At 48.2% G+C, this 16,994-nt stretch overlaps 1 protein-coding gene across 6 annotated transcripts in view; it reads left to right on the top strand.

Moving 5' to 3' along the window:
* The window catches only part of NLGN3 (neuroligin 3), a 65,086-nt gene that overhangs the window by 21,631 nt on the left and 26,461 nt on the right, over window positions 1-16,994 (top strand). For 4 of the 6 annotated variants that reach the window (XM_082208415.1, XM_082208418.1, XM_082208416.1 and 1 more), the window contains exon 2: window positions 11,697-12,408. In XM_082208415.1, coding sequence (XP_082064541.1) covers window positions 11,928-12,408 — 481 coding nt within the window. In that variant the 5' untranslated portion in view covers window positions 11,697-11,927. Of the gene's footprint in view, window positions 1-11,696; window positions 12,409-13,663; window positions 13,724-16,994 lie in introns of all 6 variants that reach the window. The other 2 variants (XM_082208414.1, XM_082208417.1) reach the window with 1 other exon arrangement.

Genomic DNA, 16,994 nt, shown 5'->3' on the forward strand with positions numbered 1-16,994 from the left:
ACTCCGCTACCCCACATTTGCTGCTTTCAATGGAGCCGCTCTAGATGTGAGCAAGCGCCACTTGCCCAGAGCTGCCTCTGCAGCCGGCAGGCCACTTTCTCATGCTCCAGTAATTCGGAAGCAGCTTGGCGGAGCCCTTTTGAGCCCTCCCCAAAAAATCATCTGCCGGATTCAAGGAAATTAATGTCTTCCTCCCATCGTCTCCTGTGTGTCAGCGTCCTCACAAGAACGTAGGAGGAGCCTGCTGAGACAGGCCAGTGGGTCATCCAGCCCAATACCCTGTTCTCACAGGGGCCAACCAGGGGCCTCTTTTGGGAAATCCGAGTGCAACAGCCCTCTCCCAACCTGCAGTTCCCATTAGCAGGGATTCAGAGGCATAACACCTCCGACAGTGGAGGCAGAGCATAGCTACCATAGTCATGGCCGCCTCCATTAATTTATCTAAATCCCCTTTTAATGGTTGGCCACTTTCACTGCTTCCTGTGGCGGCGAGTTCCACAGTTTAATTATGTGACACATGAAGGGCTCTCAAATGGCTACTGGGCACAGTAGGGCACAGCACCAAAGCACAGGACCATTCTTCTGTCCTGCGGCATTCAGAAGAATTGTCTCCAACTGCAGTGGCAGAGCAAAGCCATCATTGCTAGGAGCCACTGATAGCCTTGTCCTGCATGAAATTGTCTACTGCTTAAAGCCATCCAAGTAGGTGGACATCACTATGTCCTTTGTGAGTGAATGCCGCTGTTGGAACTATTTCCTGGGTGAAAAAAGGACTCTTTCTTTAACCTTCCAACATCCCGCTTCACTTGATGTCCCTCATATTAGGAGAGAGAGAAAAGGAAAAAAATCTTATCCCAATCCACTTTCTCTGCAACATACATAATTATAAGCCCGTCTGTCCTGTCTCCTTTCACTCTGCTTTTCTCTAAACAAAAAAGCCTCAAATGTTATTATCTTTTCTCATAGGGGAGTTGCTCCATCCTGCTGATTATTTTGGCTGCCCTTTTCTGAATCATTTCCAGCTCTACCTTACTCTTTTCAGATGAGGCATTCAGAACTGTGAACAGTATCCTAGGTGCGCCTTGCACCACAGATTTGTACAGTGGTATTATTGTTCTAGCAGTGGTGGTGGGGAAGCCTCACGTGGTTTGGTCCGCAGTGGTCCCCACCTGCTACATAGGGTGCAATTTAAGCAGTTTGGCTTGGCCCTTTCACCTCGTCCTCTTACGGCCTCACCAAAGGAGAGATGGTGGTCTTCTCCACATGTATTTCTCCATAGGGATATAAGGCAGCAGCTATTTCCATTCACAACCATCACTGTTTAGTTCCACTGCAGTTTGGTGCCTGCCAAATGCAACGTTATTCATCTCATTGCTATTTAATGTAATTCACCTAATTATTTATGTAAGCTGTGCATTTAATGTAATGAATGACGTAATTAATTCCACACCATTCCTTTCTATACAAAGGCCATTTAGTTCAATGCTAAGGACGCGCAATTTAAATGGGGAACCCCCCCCCACTATAATTTGTGAAGTTTAACCCCTCCACCCCCAACAGCGAATATCAGCCAGTGTTCGCCAGAATAGTTTCTTTTCTGCTGGACAAGAAATCAAACTTTAGCAATTTTTGCGTCTGTTGCCATTTTCATCAGGGTTCTCCCGACTTCCTGATTTCTCTGCTTCCCTTCTCTGCAACCTGCACTTCCTTCTTTCCCTTTACCTGCTTCCTTGCAGAAGGCAGCTCTCGTCTGGGGTGAGGGGAAACCTGCCTTGCGGCTCATTGCATGATGCTGAGATGCTTCGGGGTGATTGTAGGTGAGGTTTGGCATTGCCGGTCTAAGCAGACTGGTTGTCTCGCTGGCATCTCCCTGCCCAACCCATCCAAACTCTGTACCACCCCATGTCTTCCCAGATCAATTAATTTCCCCTCCCCCTTATCTCCAGGGCTGCCAAAGGCAGGTGTGTTTACTTTCTGTTGTAATTGTTCTTGAAGTTGTCACACTGACCTGGTTCCACTGTTTCCCTGGTATTGAGAGGGATGGTTGCGCCAGGTGCCTCCCAGAGAGGAGGGGTTGAGCTGGCAGATAATGAGGGCCCATGGCAGGGCCTAGAATATGGGCCATTGCCATCGTCATCAGTAATAATATTCATGTTTATTTGTCTATTTATTGATTTCTTTTATTACAGCATTTCTATCCGTCTTTCTGCCAGGGAGTTTAAGGTGGCATAAATGGTTCTCCCACCCACCCCATTTCCATTTTACCCTCACAACAACCCTGTGAAGTAGGTTAGGCTGAGATAGAACAGCTGGCCCAAGGCCAACTAGTGAACTTCATAGTTGAGCAGGGATTTCTCTGCTTTCCCAAGCTTCAGAAAACGGCAAGCGTTAATTATCAAGGGGATGGAGCAGCTCTCTTATAAACGAAGGTTGCAGTGTTTGGAACTTTTTAGTTTAGAGAATAATGACAGGAGTTGGGGACATCCAGTGAAGCTGAATGTTGGAAGATTCAGGGTGGATAAAAGAAAGGATTCTTTGTGTGGTGCATAGTTATGGCCACCAGCCTAGGTGGCTTTAACAGAGAATTAGACACATTCATGGAGGTAGAGGGCTTTCAATGGCTGCTAGCCCTGATGGCCAGGCTGTGCCTTCATAGCGGGAGGCAGTAATGCTTCTGATTACCAGCTGCTGGAAACCACAGGAGGGAAGAGCAGCTCTTGGGCTCGAATCCTGTTTGCAGGTTTCCCACAGGCATCTGGTCACCGACTGTGAGAACAGGACGCTGGACTAAATGGGCCATTGGCCTGACCCAGCAGGCTCTTATTAGGTTCTTAGGTTTCTATCCCAGCACTCACCACTATGCTACTCTGGCTATCAATATATGGTGCTTTCCCCAAGTGCACGTCATGTGCATTATCTTGGCATGCCTTACAACTGCAGTACTGCAGGTAGGCCAGTGTTCATTTTTAAGAGGTTTTAAAATCCCAGCCCCTCCCCATCTATAAAATTCCAACTCAAGAAGACGTAAGTTGGATAAAGTTCGCACAGAGTGAAAATACCTATCCTATCAGAAGCCTTTTTTTTCTTTTTAGTGACTCCTTTGAACAGTTTCTTCCTACAAACTAAAGAAACTAAGCACCAAGTTTCCATTTTCTGGACTGGTGAGCCACTGTCTGATGTAGACTGATGGATGCTTTCCTGCCCAAGCTCCAAAATATATAACTTAATAAGCTTTAAGATGTGTCACTTGATCTGCTTTGCATGTCCTGGCTGGCATCTCTGTAAAGCACAAAGTCTCATAGGAACACATCTCACACTGCCAGATTCAGATCTCTCTCTCTCTCTCTCTCTCTCTCTCTCTCTCTCTATATATATATATATATATATATATATATATATAAAATCCTGGCATGGCGAAGCTTTTATCTAAACTATAAGGTGGAAGAACATAATGTTTGCATCTGAGATTTGGACTTACTAAGGACACAGGCCAAAAACCTCATTCAACGAGTGAGGGGGGAGGTGAGCAAGAAGGTACTGGGCTGGTTCCAAGGTGAAGTTAAGGATGCTAATTGTACCTTCAGACACCTGAGTGAAACCAGTCAAGTTTAAATTGTGTTAGCCTTGTGGAACATTAAAGCTGTTTAAACAAAAACAAAACAAGAAATCCTTCCAGTAGCACCTTAGAGACCAACTAAGTTTGTTATTGGTATGAGCTTTCATGAAGAAGTGTGCATGCACACAAAAGCTCATACCAATAATAAACTTAGTTGGTCTCTAAGGTGCTACTGGAAGGAATTTTTTGTTTTGTTTTGTTTCGAATACGGCAGACCAACACAGCTACCTACCTGTAACTAAAGCTGTTTGTTCGGTAAAAATGATCCAGGGGAATAATGATCAGAACAGTGGGTTAGGGAGAGACCCCTCCATGTGCAAAACTTAGAGGCAAGGTAATAAGATATGTAGGAACACACCAGGAGCTGCTTTTGTGGGGGCTCTGAGCTGTGGTTGTGTCAGACCCCTCCAGCCCTAGGTGCTTTCCTTTTGAGTCCGCATGGATTCAGTTTCGTTTTCTCTGGTTGGCCTCTGTTATTTTCTCCTACCAATAGGGAACCTATGTAAGGACTCTATATGGGCTCTTGGATACCCCATAAGGGAAAAGGGCATATTTTTATTTACAACAGCGCGAACCATGCGTCACATTGCGAACCATGCAAACACATTGCAAACTCTGCCTAGTGCAAAACTGTGGATAGTGGTTTAAACTCAGCTGGCAGGATTAGCCCTGAAACTTACAGTTATGCTGAAGGCATATGAGCATGTACAGAATACATCTCTCTTGCCCCTGGGTCATTCGTTCATTGATTGATTGACTCCAGTTAATTGCTTGTTGCTTTTCAGGTCAAGCCTCTCTCAAAGCATTTTACAGAGAGGAATAGGAAGGCTTTTTGACCCCACAGCTCTGGAATTCGCTTCTAGCTGACCTGCGTAAAGTTGCCACATTTCAGGATTTCAGAATGGCTTTGAATAGCCTCTTGTTCTCACAAGTGTTATTCCCTTTGCTTTACTGTACTCCTTTTGCTTGACGGATTTGCTAAAAGTGTCTTTTGTTTCCTGGTTATATCAATGTTAAGGTTGTTTTGAAAGTTTTGTATTGCATTTTCTTTTATCACTGTTTAAAAGTTGCATTTTTATTTGTGTGCAGGTTGCCTTGAAAGTGTTCTGATCATAACAGTGATCTATACATATTTTTAAATAAAAGCAATAGACTCTCAGGCAGAATAAGAAGCAGTGCCCTGGGGTTGTATCCAGTGCAAGTTCTACTCAGAATACAGTGGTACCTCAGGTTAAGAACTTAATTCGTTCTGGAGGTCCATTCTTAACCTGAAACTGTTCTTAACCTGAAGCACCACTTTAGCTAATGGGGCCTCCTGCTGCTGCTGTGCCACTGAAGCACGATTTCTGTTCTCATCCTGAAGCAAAGTTCTTAACCAAGATACTATTTCTGGGTTAGCGGAGTCTGTAACCTAAAGCGTCTGTAACTTGAAGCATATGTAACCCGAGGTACCACTGTAAACTTGTTTAAATTAATGGACATAACTAACTTACATGCATTACAATAGTAATAACAGCTTATTATTTATATGCCACCCATTTGACTGGGTTGCCCCAGCTACCCTGGGGGGCTCCCCCCCCAAAAAAAAATGATAAAAACACAATACAACATCAAACACTAAAAACTTGTTTTAAATGGGTCTATTCTGAGCACCGTTGGAAACTACCCCTGGTTTGCTCATAAAATTAAGAAACTAGATGGTCAAACAAACCATAGCTTGTTTCCCTAGAGTTTGTTTTGTTTTCCGGCCACTCTTGCCTTGTGAACTTTGTAGCTTGGTGAGCATTCGGCGTGGTGCACCAAACAAACCATGGTTAAAGGAAGGGCATAGTTAAAGCAGAGCAAGGTTCATAAGCAAACAACAAGCCACAGCTTCAGGTCACGTCTGTTGGCAGTAAACAAACCATGGTTAGGCCACTGGGCAGTGTCCACACATAGTACAAAACCAAGGTTTAATGAACCATAACTTAGTGTTATGTGTGAGCTGAGACCACTGAGCCATGAGAGATGCTGAATTAGACTACTGAAATTGTCTTAAGGAGAGTCAGCAGGGAAAGTTTTTAGGCCTTCGTGACTGCCATAAGAACGTAACAAGAGCCCTGTTGCATCACAGCCAAAGAGGACTTGTCTAGTAGTCCCTCATCCTGTTCTCACAGTGACCAATCAAATGTCCTAATGGGAGGTGTGAAAGCAGGACCTCTGTTTAACAGCACCTCTCCCCACTTGTGATTCCCAGCTGGGGATGGGGCTTGTTTCTTGTCTGTGCTCAACTAACGCTCGTGGTTTTTTTGTCATGCTGTCTGGGATAGTTCCAAAATGCAGTTTGCATTAGAGCAGGGGTCAGCAAACTTACCACACCTCGGGCCGGTGTCTCCAGCACCAATCACACAGTGGGCCAGAGGGTGGGGGAGCGCATGCCTATATGCATGTGCACATGCTATTTCTGGCACACTTCCAGGTCGGAGGAGCACAAGCTATTTCCGGTGCTCCTCGGACCCGGAAGTGGGCAGCCGCGCAGCGCAGCACCGGTAAGAGCGGGCGGCGGCAGCAGGCGGCGAGGGTCAGCGAGTCCTGCAGGCCTTATCCAGCCCACGGGTCTTAGTTTGGGGACCCCTGCATTAGAGGTACCTCTCAGCCCATCAAAAAAAAAACATTGTTAGCAGTCTCAGTTCTATTGTTGAGCTCTGATCTGCCAAGCTTGAAAATGTCTTTATTGATCTCTGCTCTGCTGCCCCATACCTGCCTATGAAAGACGAAGTGCCACTGAATTCTGTGCAACTTACTTCTGAGAAAGTGGCATATTTGTTAAACAGATAGATTGGCTTAAGAACTATTCAAAGCCTTAAGCATGCAGCCAGATAATGATGGAGAGGGAAAGGTGGAGATTTTTTTAATGAAATTTGAGTGGAGTGTTAATACTACTGTTCCTCATGCCTTCATTGAGGAACTGAGAATCTTTTTTAAAAGAATCTTACAGGGTAATTCTAAACCTTTCTACTCAGAAGTGAGCTCTGTGAAAAGTGGCATGTTTATTAAACAAATAGACATTGGTTTAACGACAGAGCTCTTCAAAGGCTTTAACATGCAGCCAGGTAACAATGGGGAGCAAGGAACACAGAGAGTTCTGATGTACCTTTAAGCAAATCGGTTTGGACGGGAACCAGAAAAGCAGTTACAAGAAGTGCGGCAGCTTATTTTCAATCTCTTTCCTAATAATCCCAAACATGCTATTTCTTTTAAGTAAGTGCCACACACTGGGTCAACATATTTACTAAGCTGTCCACTGTGACTTTAAGGTCACCCCAGTTCTTGCTTATTTACCACCAGTTCAGATAGCGTTTGCATCATGCCCAAGATTGGGAGGCTGACTTGTGTCGCATGTGCATGATGTCATGCACACATGACATTGGGAGGAGTCCCAGTGCAGAGCCCAGTGTGGCAGGGCTTCCTCTCTTGTGCTCAGGACGAGTCAGCCACTGAACCGCACTGCATTTGTTGTCCTCTGCCCCCTCAACATTGAGGAGGGCTGGCCCCCTGCCAGTAAATATTGAGGGGTCAAAGACCCCTCCACCCATAGGAGTTGGTGCACCTGAGTAGAGTACAGTGGTACCTCCGGTTGCAAACAGGATCCGTTCTGGAGGTCTGGCTGCATCCTGAGGAATTTGCAACCAGAGGACCGCTTCTGCGCATGCGTGTGGCGTCATTTAGCGCTTCTATGCATGCGTGAGGCGTGTAGAGCACTTCTGCTCATGCGCACAGGGCAAAACCCGGAAAAATACTTCTGGGTTTGCCGTGTTCGCATCCCGAAGTTTACGTATCCAGAGGGATATGTAAGCGGAGGTACACCTCTATGTTCAAACTTGGGGGGGAGGTATTGCCCCATTGTGCACCATTTTACCCTTGTTTACATGGAACTGCATTTCCCATATTGCTGCCAACACAGTTTGGAGAGGTCATTTTGGAGCTCCTTACAATCCCTTTGTTAAAACAAGAAACAAAACAAAAAACCCCACCTCTTTGAACAATTTGGTATCATCAGCACATATGCCACCTTATAGCTCACCCCCAATCCTGGATCATTTACGAAGAAGTTAAAAAACACAGGTCCCAGTATTGATCCTTATGGGACTTGGCATTCTACATCCCTCCATTAGGAGAAATGACCATTTATTCCTGCTCTGTGCTTCATTTTGCTTAAGTAGTTACTGATCCATAAGAGGACTTCTCCTCTTATCCCATGACTGCTAAGCTTACTCAGGAGTCTTAGGTGAGGTAGTGTATCGAAAGCTTTTTGAAAGTCTGAGGACACAGTGTTGACTGGATCACCTCTATGCGCTTATTGAAGCTATCAAAGAACTCTAAAAGGTTAGTGAGAGTGGTCTGCTTCAGTGCAGTGGATCTTCTATGTTTTTTATGATTCTATCGTTAATAATGCATACCTCCAGTTTCCCAGAGCAGATGCTAAATTGGCTACTTCTCTCAGGTGCGGAAGCTGATCTTAAAGACAAGTTATAAAGTTTTGTTAGAAGCTCAGCAAATTCACATCTGAATTCTTAAATAACTCTTGCATGAATGCCATGTGGACCCAGTGATTTGTCAATTTTAAATTTGTCAATAAGGGTGCATTTTACACTGTGGAGACAGATGCAAAGAGTTCATTCAGCTTTTCTAAAATCTCCTTTTCCTTCTTGAGCACTCTTTTCACTCCGGTGTCATCCGAAGGTCCAACCACCTCTCTAACTGGTCTCCTGCTACTAATGTGTCTAAATAATTTTTATGTTGTAAGTCTTTATATGCTCCTTGAAATCTTTCTTTGCACCCCTTATTGTCTGTCTCCATTTCTTTTTGCCAAATTCCACATTCCTTTTGTTCTCTCTTGGGCAAGATGTCCATTCTCTGAAGGAAGTCTTCTTACCTCTAATAGTTTCCTTGACTCTGTTCTAGCAGAGATTCTGATATAGTGGTTTCAAGCAGGACCAGAGCACAGCAGCACTCTCCTCACTTGGGATCCTAGCAACTGGTATTCAGAGGCATACCACCTATGATGGTAGAGGGAAAACATATAGCTGTTGTGGCAAACAGCCACTGGTAGCTTTCTTCTCCATGGACTTATCTGATCTTGTTTTAAAGCTATCCGATTTGGTGGCCATCACTACCTCTTGTTTGCGGACCGTACCTCCAGGTGCCCCTGGTGCATCAAAACCACCACAACCCTTTCACGTTCATTCTGGGGGTGGGTGAGGATAATTTGTTCCAAACCTCCCTCCGCAATCAGTTTAAAATCTATTGGTTTTAAGTACAGCAGCCTGGCTCTGTCCTGGTTCAAGTGGAGCCCATCTTTTTTGCACAGGCCCATTCATCTGAACACATTGCCCAGTAACTTAACCAATACTAACCTCTCCCCCAGATGCCACCACCTCATCCATGCTTTGAGACTGCATCTCTGTGCCTGTCTAGCTGGTTCTGCATGTGAACACCTGAAGCACTCTGAGAAAGCTACCCTGAAGGTTCTGGCTACCAACCTCCTACCTAGCAGCCTCCTCTAGTGGCCAAAATTGTGGAAACCTTTTGGGGAAAATGTATTTCCAAGGTTTGATGGCTCATAACACCTGATTGGCTCTCTAAACATTCCTGCTCATTGGTTACATTCAAATGAAGGAAAGCTACTGCATATCAACCTAAGCAAGTTGTGCCTCCCTTTTCTGGTTATTTGGCTATAACTTTTGATAGGATACAGAAAATTGAACAAACCTTGCTGCATTACATTCTTCATTAAATATCTTTCCACTGATATATAATTTTTTGGTATCACTCCAAAAAAGTGGTGTTGGTGAGCCATCAAACCTCAGAAATACACTTTCCCCAAAAGGTTTCCACAATTTTGGCCACTAGTGTATACTTTGCTTCCTGGACAGCACAACTAACATTTCCCCAACTCCCTAACATGGACCATGACCACACACTACTCCTGAGCACTATCCACCAGGCTGTTTAGATTACCTATGACATCTACAACTAGGGCAGGCCTGTTAGGTTGCAATCTGCACACCCATCACAAACACAGGCTATCTGTGTACCTAATGGTGGGCTCCTTCCATTACTAGGAAAGCTCCAGCCTCTGGAGGAGAACCCTTGGCATGAGAGGCTAACGACTTGCTCCCCCTCCCCAAAGAATGAGTCCCTGCTAAGGAATAATAACTTCTTCACCTCAGTTGATGCTCTCCTTCACCAAGACACTTGTTCTCCATGGCAGCAAGGAAGTTGTCATACTGTGGGAGCCGAACACAAGCCATCACAACCCTAGAGGCCTCACCCAACAGCCTCTCTGCCTCTCTCAGCTTCTCCAGGTTGGCCACCCTTGGTGGCCTCAGGAGGAACAATCTTATTCCCTGAAGACTAGAAGCTCATTGCACTGAGCACACACACACACAACTTCTGTTCAGCGGACAGGTCACTGTACATGTGACATTCTGTGCAAAATAGCTCCCACGCCCCCGTTGACTTTCCACCTGCATATATGTTTCTGTAGCTTATTGGGTCGATTTACCTGCAAGCCTGGGATTTGTTAGGACACTTTGAGGAGGAACTGCCTTCACATCTTTGCCCTGCTGTTGCACATAATCAGCTGCTTAACTCATTTGTTACCTTGATGCTTTGTCGCTATACCCTTACTCTTTTGCTTATATGCTTCCGTTTTCACCTTAAAAATGCGATCTTTTGGACCCTGAAGCCTCTCTTCTACTTTTTTTATTCTAATCCGTCTCTCCCACTAGCTAGGGCCAGAATGTGGAATGATCTATTAGTGGACTATTTACAAAATGCTTTCAAAACAGGCTCACACTGCACTTTGTAGTCCTGGCCATCAGGCTTGAAAGCACAGCAATACCTGAACCTCTTGGAAATTCAAGGAGCAATCCTGGGAGGAGAAGCAGCTTCCCTTGCACTTCTGTGACTTCCCATAACCCTTCAGCTGATATGTGGGTTGGAGTGCACCATAGACCAGCAAAGAAACAACCAGGAGCACATTTAACCTCCTGATTGTTCCCTTGAAGCCCCAAAGGAAGGCTCCCTATCCCTGGCTCAGCACCTCCTCTCATACCTACATTGCTCAGATGAAGGATCCAAGCCTGGGGCAACAGTTATATAGGTCCGACCAGCCCTTTTCAAGGCACCTGGGCAGGTTGGGCTGGCAAAGCAGTAGTGTGGTCTCCGGCCATTGCAGGGGTTGTTCTGCTTGACCAGGCCAACCTGTTTGGACTACACCTCTGCTGCTCTGAGCAGAATTGCCCTGCCCTTTCCACTCAGAGGTGGAGGGAACTGGGGGCATACTCCTTGGGGGGCATGCAGCGTTTGTTTCTCTGAAAGGTTGCTCACCACCCAACCTGGAACCTATAAATTATCGTTACTTATTTATCTTGTTCCATTTCGTTTATCACAAAGCAGACATTGGCCGGCCACCTGTCATGTATGATCTAGCTAAGATCCCTGCATTGCAGGAGGTTGGTGCAGACCCTCGGGGGTCCCTTCCAACTCTTATGATTCTATAAAGCGATTAACAATTTAAAAAAAATTATAGAAGCATCAATAAAAACATCAACGATAAAAACACAAGCCATTTAAAGTCCAATGCGGTTGCAGACTAGGATACGGGCCTCCACTTAAAAGGCTTGTTGAAAAAAGGAAAGCCTTCAGTAGGGTGCAAAAAAGACAGTCGAGGGGGCCTGGTGCCTGTCTGATACGAAGCAGCCGGGAGATCCAAATGTTAGGTGCCACCAGGCTAAAGTCCCAATTATTTCATTGTAGCGCATGGACCTCCTGATAGGTTGACATCGCTGCAGTGTATAATGATTGGGGATATAATCAGCAAGAGTGCATCTTAGGCTGCATTCACATAGCAGCTTACCCTGTTTTACTTATTTTCCCCTAACAGTTAATATCTGCATTGTATTTGAGCTGCCACACGACTTCAAAGCAAGTTCTATAAATATGCTGGAATATAGCGCATGTTTAGTGCCTGGTGTCAGCCCCAACGAGGCCATGGCTATTGAACTCCTGTGTGTCCTTTTCTTCCTCCTCGCAGAACCATCAGCACCGGAGGAGCTGCAGCACCTGCCAAAAGGGAGAGGTCGTCGTGGGCACACCGAGGACTCTGAAGACGAACCCACTGGCTGCCACCTGCCTTGCTCTGCCTTGCTTCTGGACGACACACCCCCCACCCCCTCTCAGAAAACCTTCCCTCTCTGCCATGGGGGTTCTGTGAGCCCCAAGAATCTGCTTGAGGCCTGGCTTCCAGTGCTACCCTCCCCAGACCATGTGGTGGTCACTCCTCCGAGGCCCACCGCTCCTTTCCCCCTTTCTGCAAGTGACCGAAGTTGCCACCGGCTGGGAGGCCCGCCTGGCGCTGTGGATCCTCAGCTTCGCCTCGGCTGTGGTGCAGATGGAGAGCCAGGCGTACTCTCCCACCGTCAACACGCACTATGGGAAGCTGCGGGGCGTGCGGGTGCCCTTGCCCAGCGAGATCCTGGGGCCCGTGGACCAGTACCTGGGGGTCCCCTACGCAGCGCCCCCCATCGGGGAGAAGCGGTTCATGCCCCCCGAGCCACCCCCCTCCTGGTCGGGGATCCGCAACGCCACACACTTCTCCCCGGTGTGCCCGCAGAACATCCACACAGCCGTCCCCGAAATCATGCTGCCCATCTGGTTCACCTCGAACCTGGACATTGTGGCCACTTACATCCAGGACCCCAATGAGGACTGCCTGTACCTCAACATCTACATCCCCACTGAGGATGGTGAGTCCCCAGCGGGGTTGCCTCCAGGAGACGCGGCGGCTCTCTGTTTCTCGGTGGTTGGTCTCATGCGGTTGCAGCATGCCAGCGTTGGCCCCCTTCCCTTCCTGCTCCTCCCTCCCCGGCCACCCAACGCATGTCTGTCTGTTTGTGGAGATGCTTCTCTCTGCCCATGCTGCTTGCATTGTGCCCTCCTCCTGGCTGACATTTTTTCTCCCTGTTCCCTCTCTCTCTCTCTCTCTCTCTCTCTCCCGCGTACACTCCTTTCTCTCTGTCTCATATGTGCTGTGCCTCTGCCCGTCATGCCCCTCTCCTGCCATGGCATCCTCATCCTCATCACGGCCTCCTCTCTTGTGTTGCAACAACAACAACAAAACAAAAACAAAGAAAACTCTCTGGCTGACTGCAGATCTTCATGGCGAGTGGCTGGTTCCCGGGCAGCCAGGTTCGGCCAGGTTCGGCCCTGAGTTTGGTTTGGGGTACCCTCCTTTCTGTTCTCTTTCTCTCCCCCCCCCACTTTTTCATGTGCTGTTATTCTGCAGAGGGCAGGGAGTAGGGACTGTCTCTCTTTTTCTCCCTCTCTTCCCTTTCCTACTTTCTCTCTTTCTCTTTCTTGCTGGGACAGCATTGCTTCTGAAACTCCCCAGAAACCAAGGCTGAGTTACAGGACTTCCCTCTCTCTCTGGTGCCACTGTTAGTGACAAGGGCTTGCATGGGGGGGTGCAAGGGGGCCTGGCCCTTTGTGGTGAGGCTGGGTGCCCTTCTGCTTTAACCCTTCCTTTCCAGGGGGTTCTCCTTCTTCCAACCGTAAGTAGCACAGCATGGAAAGGACCTTTTTTCAGCCTCACCACAAGGGGAGGGGAAGCCCAGCCATAGAGACATTGGGGAAGGCAGGGCGGGGGGGGGCTTTTGTCTGTACAGAGCAGCACTGGGGAGGGCTAGTGACCCCTTTCCCCCCCCCATGGGTGAGGTGGCAGCTTCCTGCTTAGCGTGCCCTCCCCTCTTCCCCCCCTCCCAGCTCACTTTTTCTTGGCTCCAGAGTTTTTCTCCCAGAGCAGCAGCAACCCCCACCCTGAATTTTCCCCTCTCCTTCTTCCTGCAGTCAATCCCAAGGGTGGGGGGAGGGAAAGGCTGTGGGTGGAGGGGGGACAGGGTGTGGGTGGTGGGGTACTGGTGGGGTTACAATGAGGCTGGATTGCATGCCTGCGCCGTCCGCTGGAGCCTCCTGTTATTTTGTAGTCTTTTATTCATTTTACAGTAAAACGGATTTCCAAGGAATGCGCCCGAAAACCCAACAAGAAAATATGTAGGAAAGGAGGTAGGTAGCGAGCCGGGGGGGCGGGGCTGGCAAGAGGGGCACAGAGAGAGGCAAGAGAGAGGGAGTGAGCGCGAGGGGCGCCTGGCCTGCCCCATCCACAGCAGCGTTCCCCCCTCCTCATTCTCTGGGAGGGAGGGGGAGGGCCCTCCTCTGGAGCTCACAGGGGAGGGGATCTGTCTGTCTTTCTGTCCATCCATCTTCTGTTGGGAGGGAGGCGGCTCCCTCTTGGAACACCCCACTCTCTCCATTTGCCCTTCCCACTCTGATCAGGGCTGGTCTTCCTAGTGATGCAAAGCTGCCCTGTAGGTGTGGGCTGCCTGTCATCTGGGGAGGGGAGGGGCCTTCAGATATGGGGGTTCCCTTTGCCCTCCCCACTGGCAGAGCTGTGAGAAACACCCAACAGCATCCATCTCTGGAAAAACCATGCTGCTGCTTCTCCAGCAGCAGACCAGGGATGTCACGCTTGGGGGGAGGGGCAGCGTAGCAGCAAAGCGGAGAGGGGGCAGGGGTCTGCTTGGAATTTGACCATACAAAATGGAGATTGTCCCCCTCCACCCCCCCAGGCCCCGAGCTTTGTACGTTGGGTGTGCGGCTAGGGGGACGTGACTGGCTCTGGTTGCCATAGGAACTGCCTTGTTCCCTGTGCCATCTCTGTCCTGGCATTGCATCCTGTGTAGAGCTGCTGCCCCCCCCCCCAGTTTCTTTGGTGGGCTGTGCTGCCAAACACACCTGGGCACCCAGCCGCAACCCCCTCCCTGCCTTTCCTCTCTTTCACGCGCTCCCCCAAGAGACCCTCCTCTCAACACGCCTCGCTTTGGGGGTGGGTGGGTTTCCTCCTTCTCTCCCCTCCTTTCTGCTGTGGCAGAGATGGGTAAGGCAGCATGTGCATCTCCTCTGAGAGGGGGTCCTGACCTGAGCCACGGTGAGCTTGGCCTTCTCTTCCTCAGCTGGTACTTTACAAGGCAAGCTGCCTTTGCTCTCATTCCTCACTTTGCTTCGCCAGCCCCGGCTATTCAGACAGCATCTCTTTGGGCACCAGGGCTGCTTCTCAAGGGGCCAGCGCTGGCACATTGTCATGGCCACTTCAAAGCTCTGGCTCACCTCCTGAAGCTCCTTGGCCGGGCCTGTTAACTCCAGGTGTGCAGAAGCAGGCAAGGAAAGGCTGGCTGGCAGGGAGGGGAGATCCAGCTCTGCCTGGAGGGGCTCCCAGCACGGGCCCTCAGAGTGATCTCTGGTCTTCCAATCACTTGCCAAATCGGCATAGATCCACAAAGCCCCAGAATGGCCTGCACACCCTGTTCCCTTCTTCCTTGGCAAGCATTTGGCCCAGCTTTAGCAGTGGAGCGGCAGCTTTCAGATGGATAAAGTGACAGTAAAAATATTGTCAGGATGTATTTCCATTATTCCTCAACTGAGTCCCTGGGGTGTCAATGTGGAAGCCCCACAGCTAATGAAGTTCCCTGGAAATGTCCTCTGCTCATATCCTTCTATGCATGGCAAGAGACCTAAAGCACTTGGGGTGGTGGAAGAGGGGGAAACCACTTGGGAGGTTGTCAAAGTCCCCCAAACTGCATGTAAGTGCACTTCGTTTTTGTTGCAGCACAATGAACTTGCATGGTGTATCACGAAGGATAGGAGAACAGGTCACTTTCCCCAAGGAGGGTGTGGTTGTAATGTTCAGCAAAGGAGGAGCAACAGGGGAAGGGAGCATGGGTTAAAGTGGGGAAATGAACATAACATTATATCAGGGTTACATTTGAAGCACTTTGATATCACTTTAAACAGTTATGGCTTCCCACAAAGAATCCTGAGAACTCTAGTTTTCTAAGGGTGCCGAGAGTTGTTGAAAGACCCCTTGCAGAGCCACAGTTCCCAGTACCTTCAACAAACCACAGTTCCTGGGATTCTTTGGGGGAAGCCAGGGCTGTTAAAGTTGTTTAAGAGTTCTTTAAATGTACACTGTGGATGTGAGCATCTGTGTACTCAGCCTAGGATGGGAACAAGGAGATTGTGCTTGAAGACTTTGAAGAAAAGGTGGGTTTTAAGGCAAGATTTGAAGGAAAAGATGGAGGAGGGAGCAGGTTACTATCCTCAAAGTTTGCCAAGCTTAGGAAACAAACTTTGCAGAAGAACAAGACTTGGCTCCTTCAGGATCCTTGAGTTTACTGAAGTACAGCTGTGTCAGTGGAAATACTCCACTGATTTCTCCGGGGGGGGGGGTTGATCTCAGATGGGCCCAGCCAGGTTCCCAAGTCACCTGCATCTGGGGAAATTGGAGGCATAGCCACGAATACTGAGACCCCATTGAAGAAAGGTGTGCCAGCCCTTTGGTACAGCTTCCAGTGTGCCCCTGTGCTGGTGTGTCCACTGTTTCAAGCTGGGCAAGTATTCCCATATTTGCTCAAAGACTCACTGGAATTAGCTTGTAAGAGCTGTTTGACAGTTGCACCCACTCCCTTGGAAGCCAGTGGTCTCTCCTTTCTTAGAGGTTTTTAAGCAGCGGTTGGATGGCCATCTGTCAGGGATTCTTTGATTCCTCCATTGCAGGGGGCTGGATGATATAACCCTTGGGGCCCCTTCCAACTCTACAGTTCTTTGGTTCTGTGATTATAGGTCTGTTGAGAGGAAGTCCAATGAAAGAAAGAGATGGGGATTGCTCATCTGCAGAAATGTTAACTTTTCTGTTGACTAATGCTGAAGTAGAATTGCATTGGAGGTTTTGGTGCTGGAAGGGCAGAAACTTGACTGAAGCTAGCAGCTGGAAATGTTATCCATGAGGCCATGTCCCTTGACTGCCACTTTGGAGTCTATGTCCTTCTCTGTTTTACAGGAATAATGTGGCCCTGGACAGCAGCTTGTGGGAGGGGTGTTTTTGATCAGGACTGCAATGCAGGGAGAAAGTGTTAAACCCTTCATTCCACTGGCAGCAGCCTTTACTGTTCTTCAAGATGAGATCTTGCATTTCTCTTGCCTCTTGTTTAGAAGGCTTTGGTTAAAGCGGGCTGCATGCGTCCTTTGCTGTTAGTCCTTGCATCCTGGCTACTCTGTAAAAGTTAGCTTGAAACAACAACATTCAAATTATTTAAGAGACACGCAAGTCTTGCGTATCAGTCTGCAAACTGGAATGAACCCTGATTCTGTGCCATTTCAATGAATTGCTTAATTTTTGCTCCTGTGTGGTGAGATTTCAAGTTGAGGGCCTCACCATTGTGCACCATTCACAAACAAAGGAACCAAGATGGTCATTTCAAGTAATATAGCCTTTCACACT

This window comes from Podarcis vaucheri, assembly GCF_965113315.1.
Source record: "Podarcis vaucheri genome assembly, chromosome: Z".
In the NCBI taxonomy this organism is placed as follows: Eukaryota; Metazoa; Chordata; class Lepidosauria; order Squamata; family Lacertidae; genus Podarcis; species Podarcis vaucheri.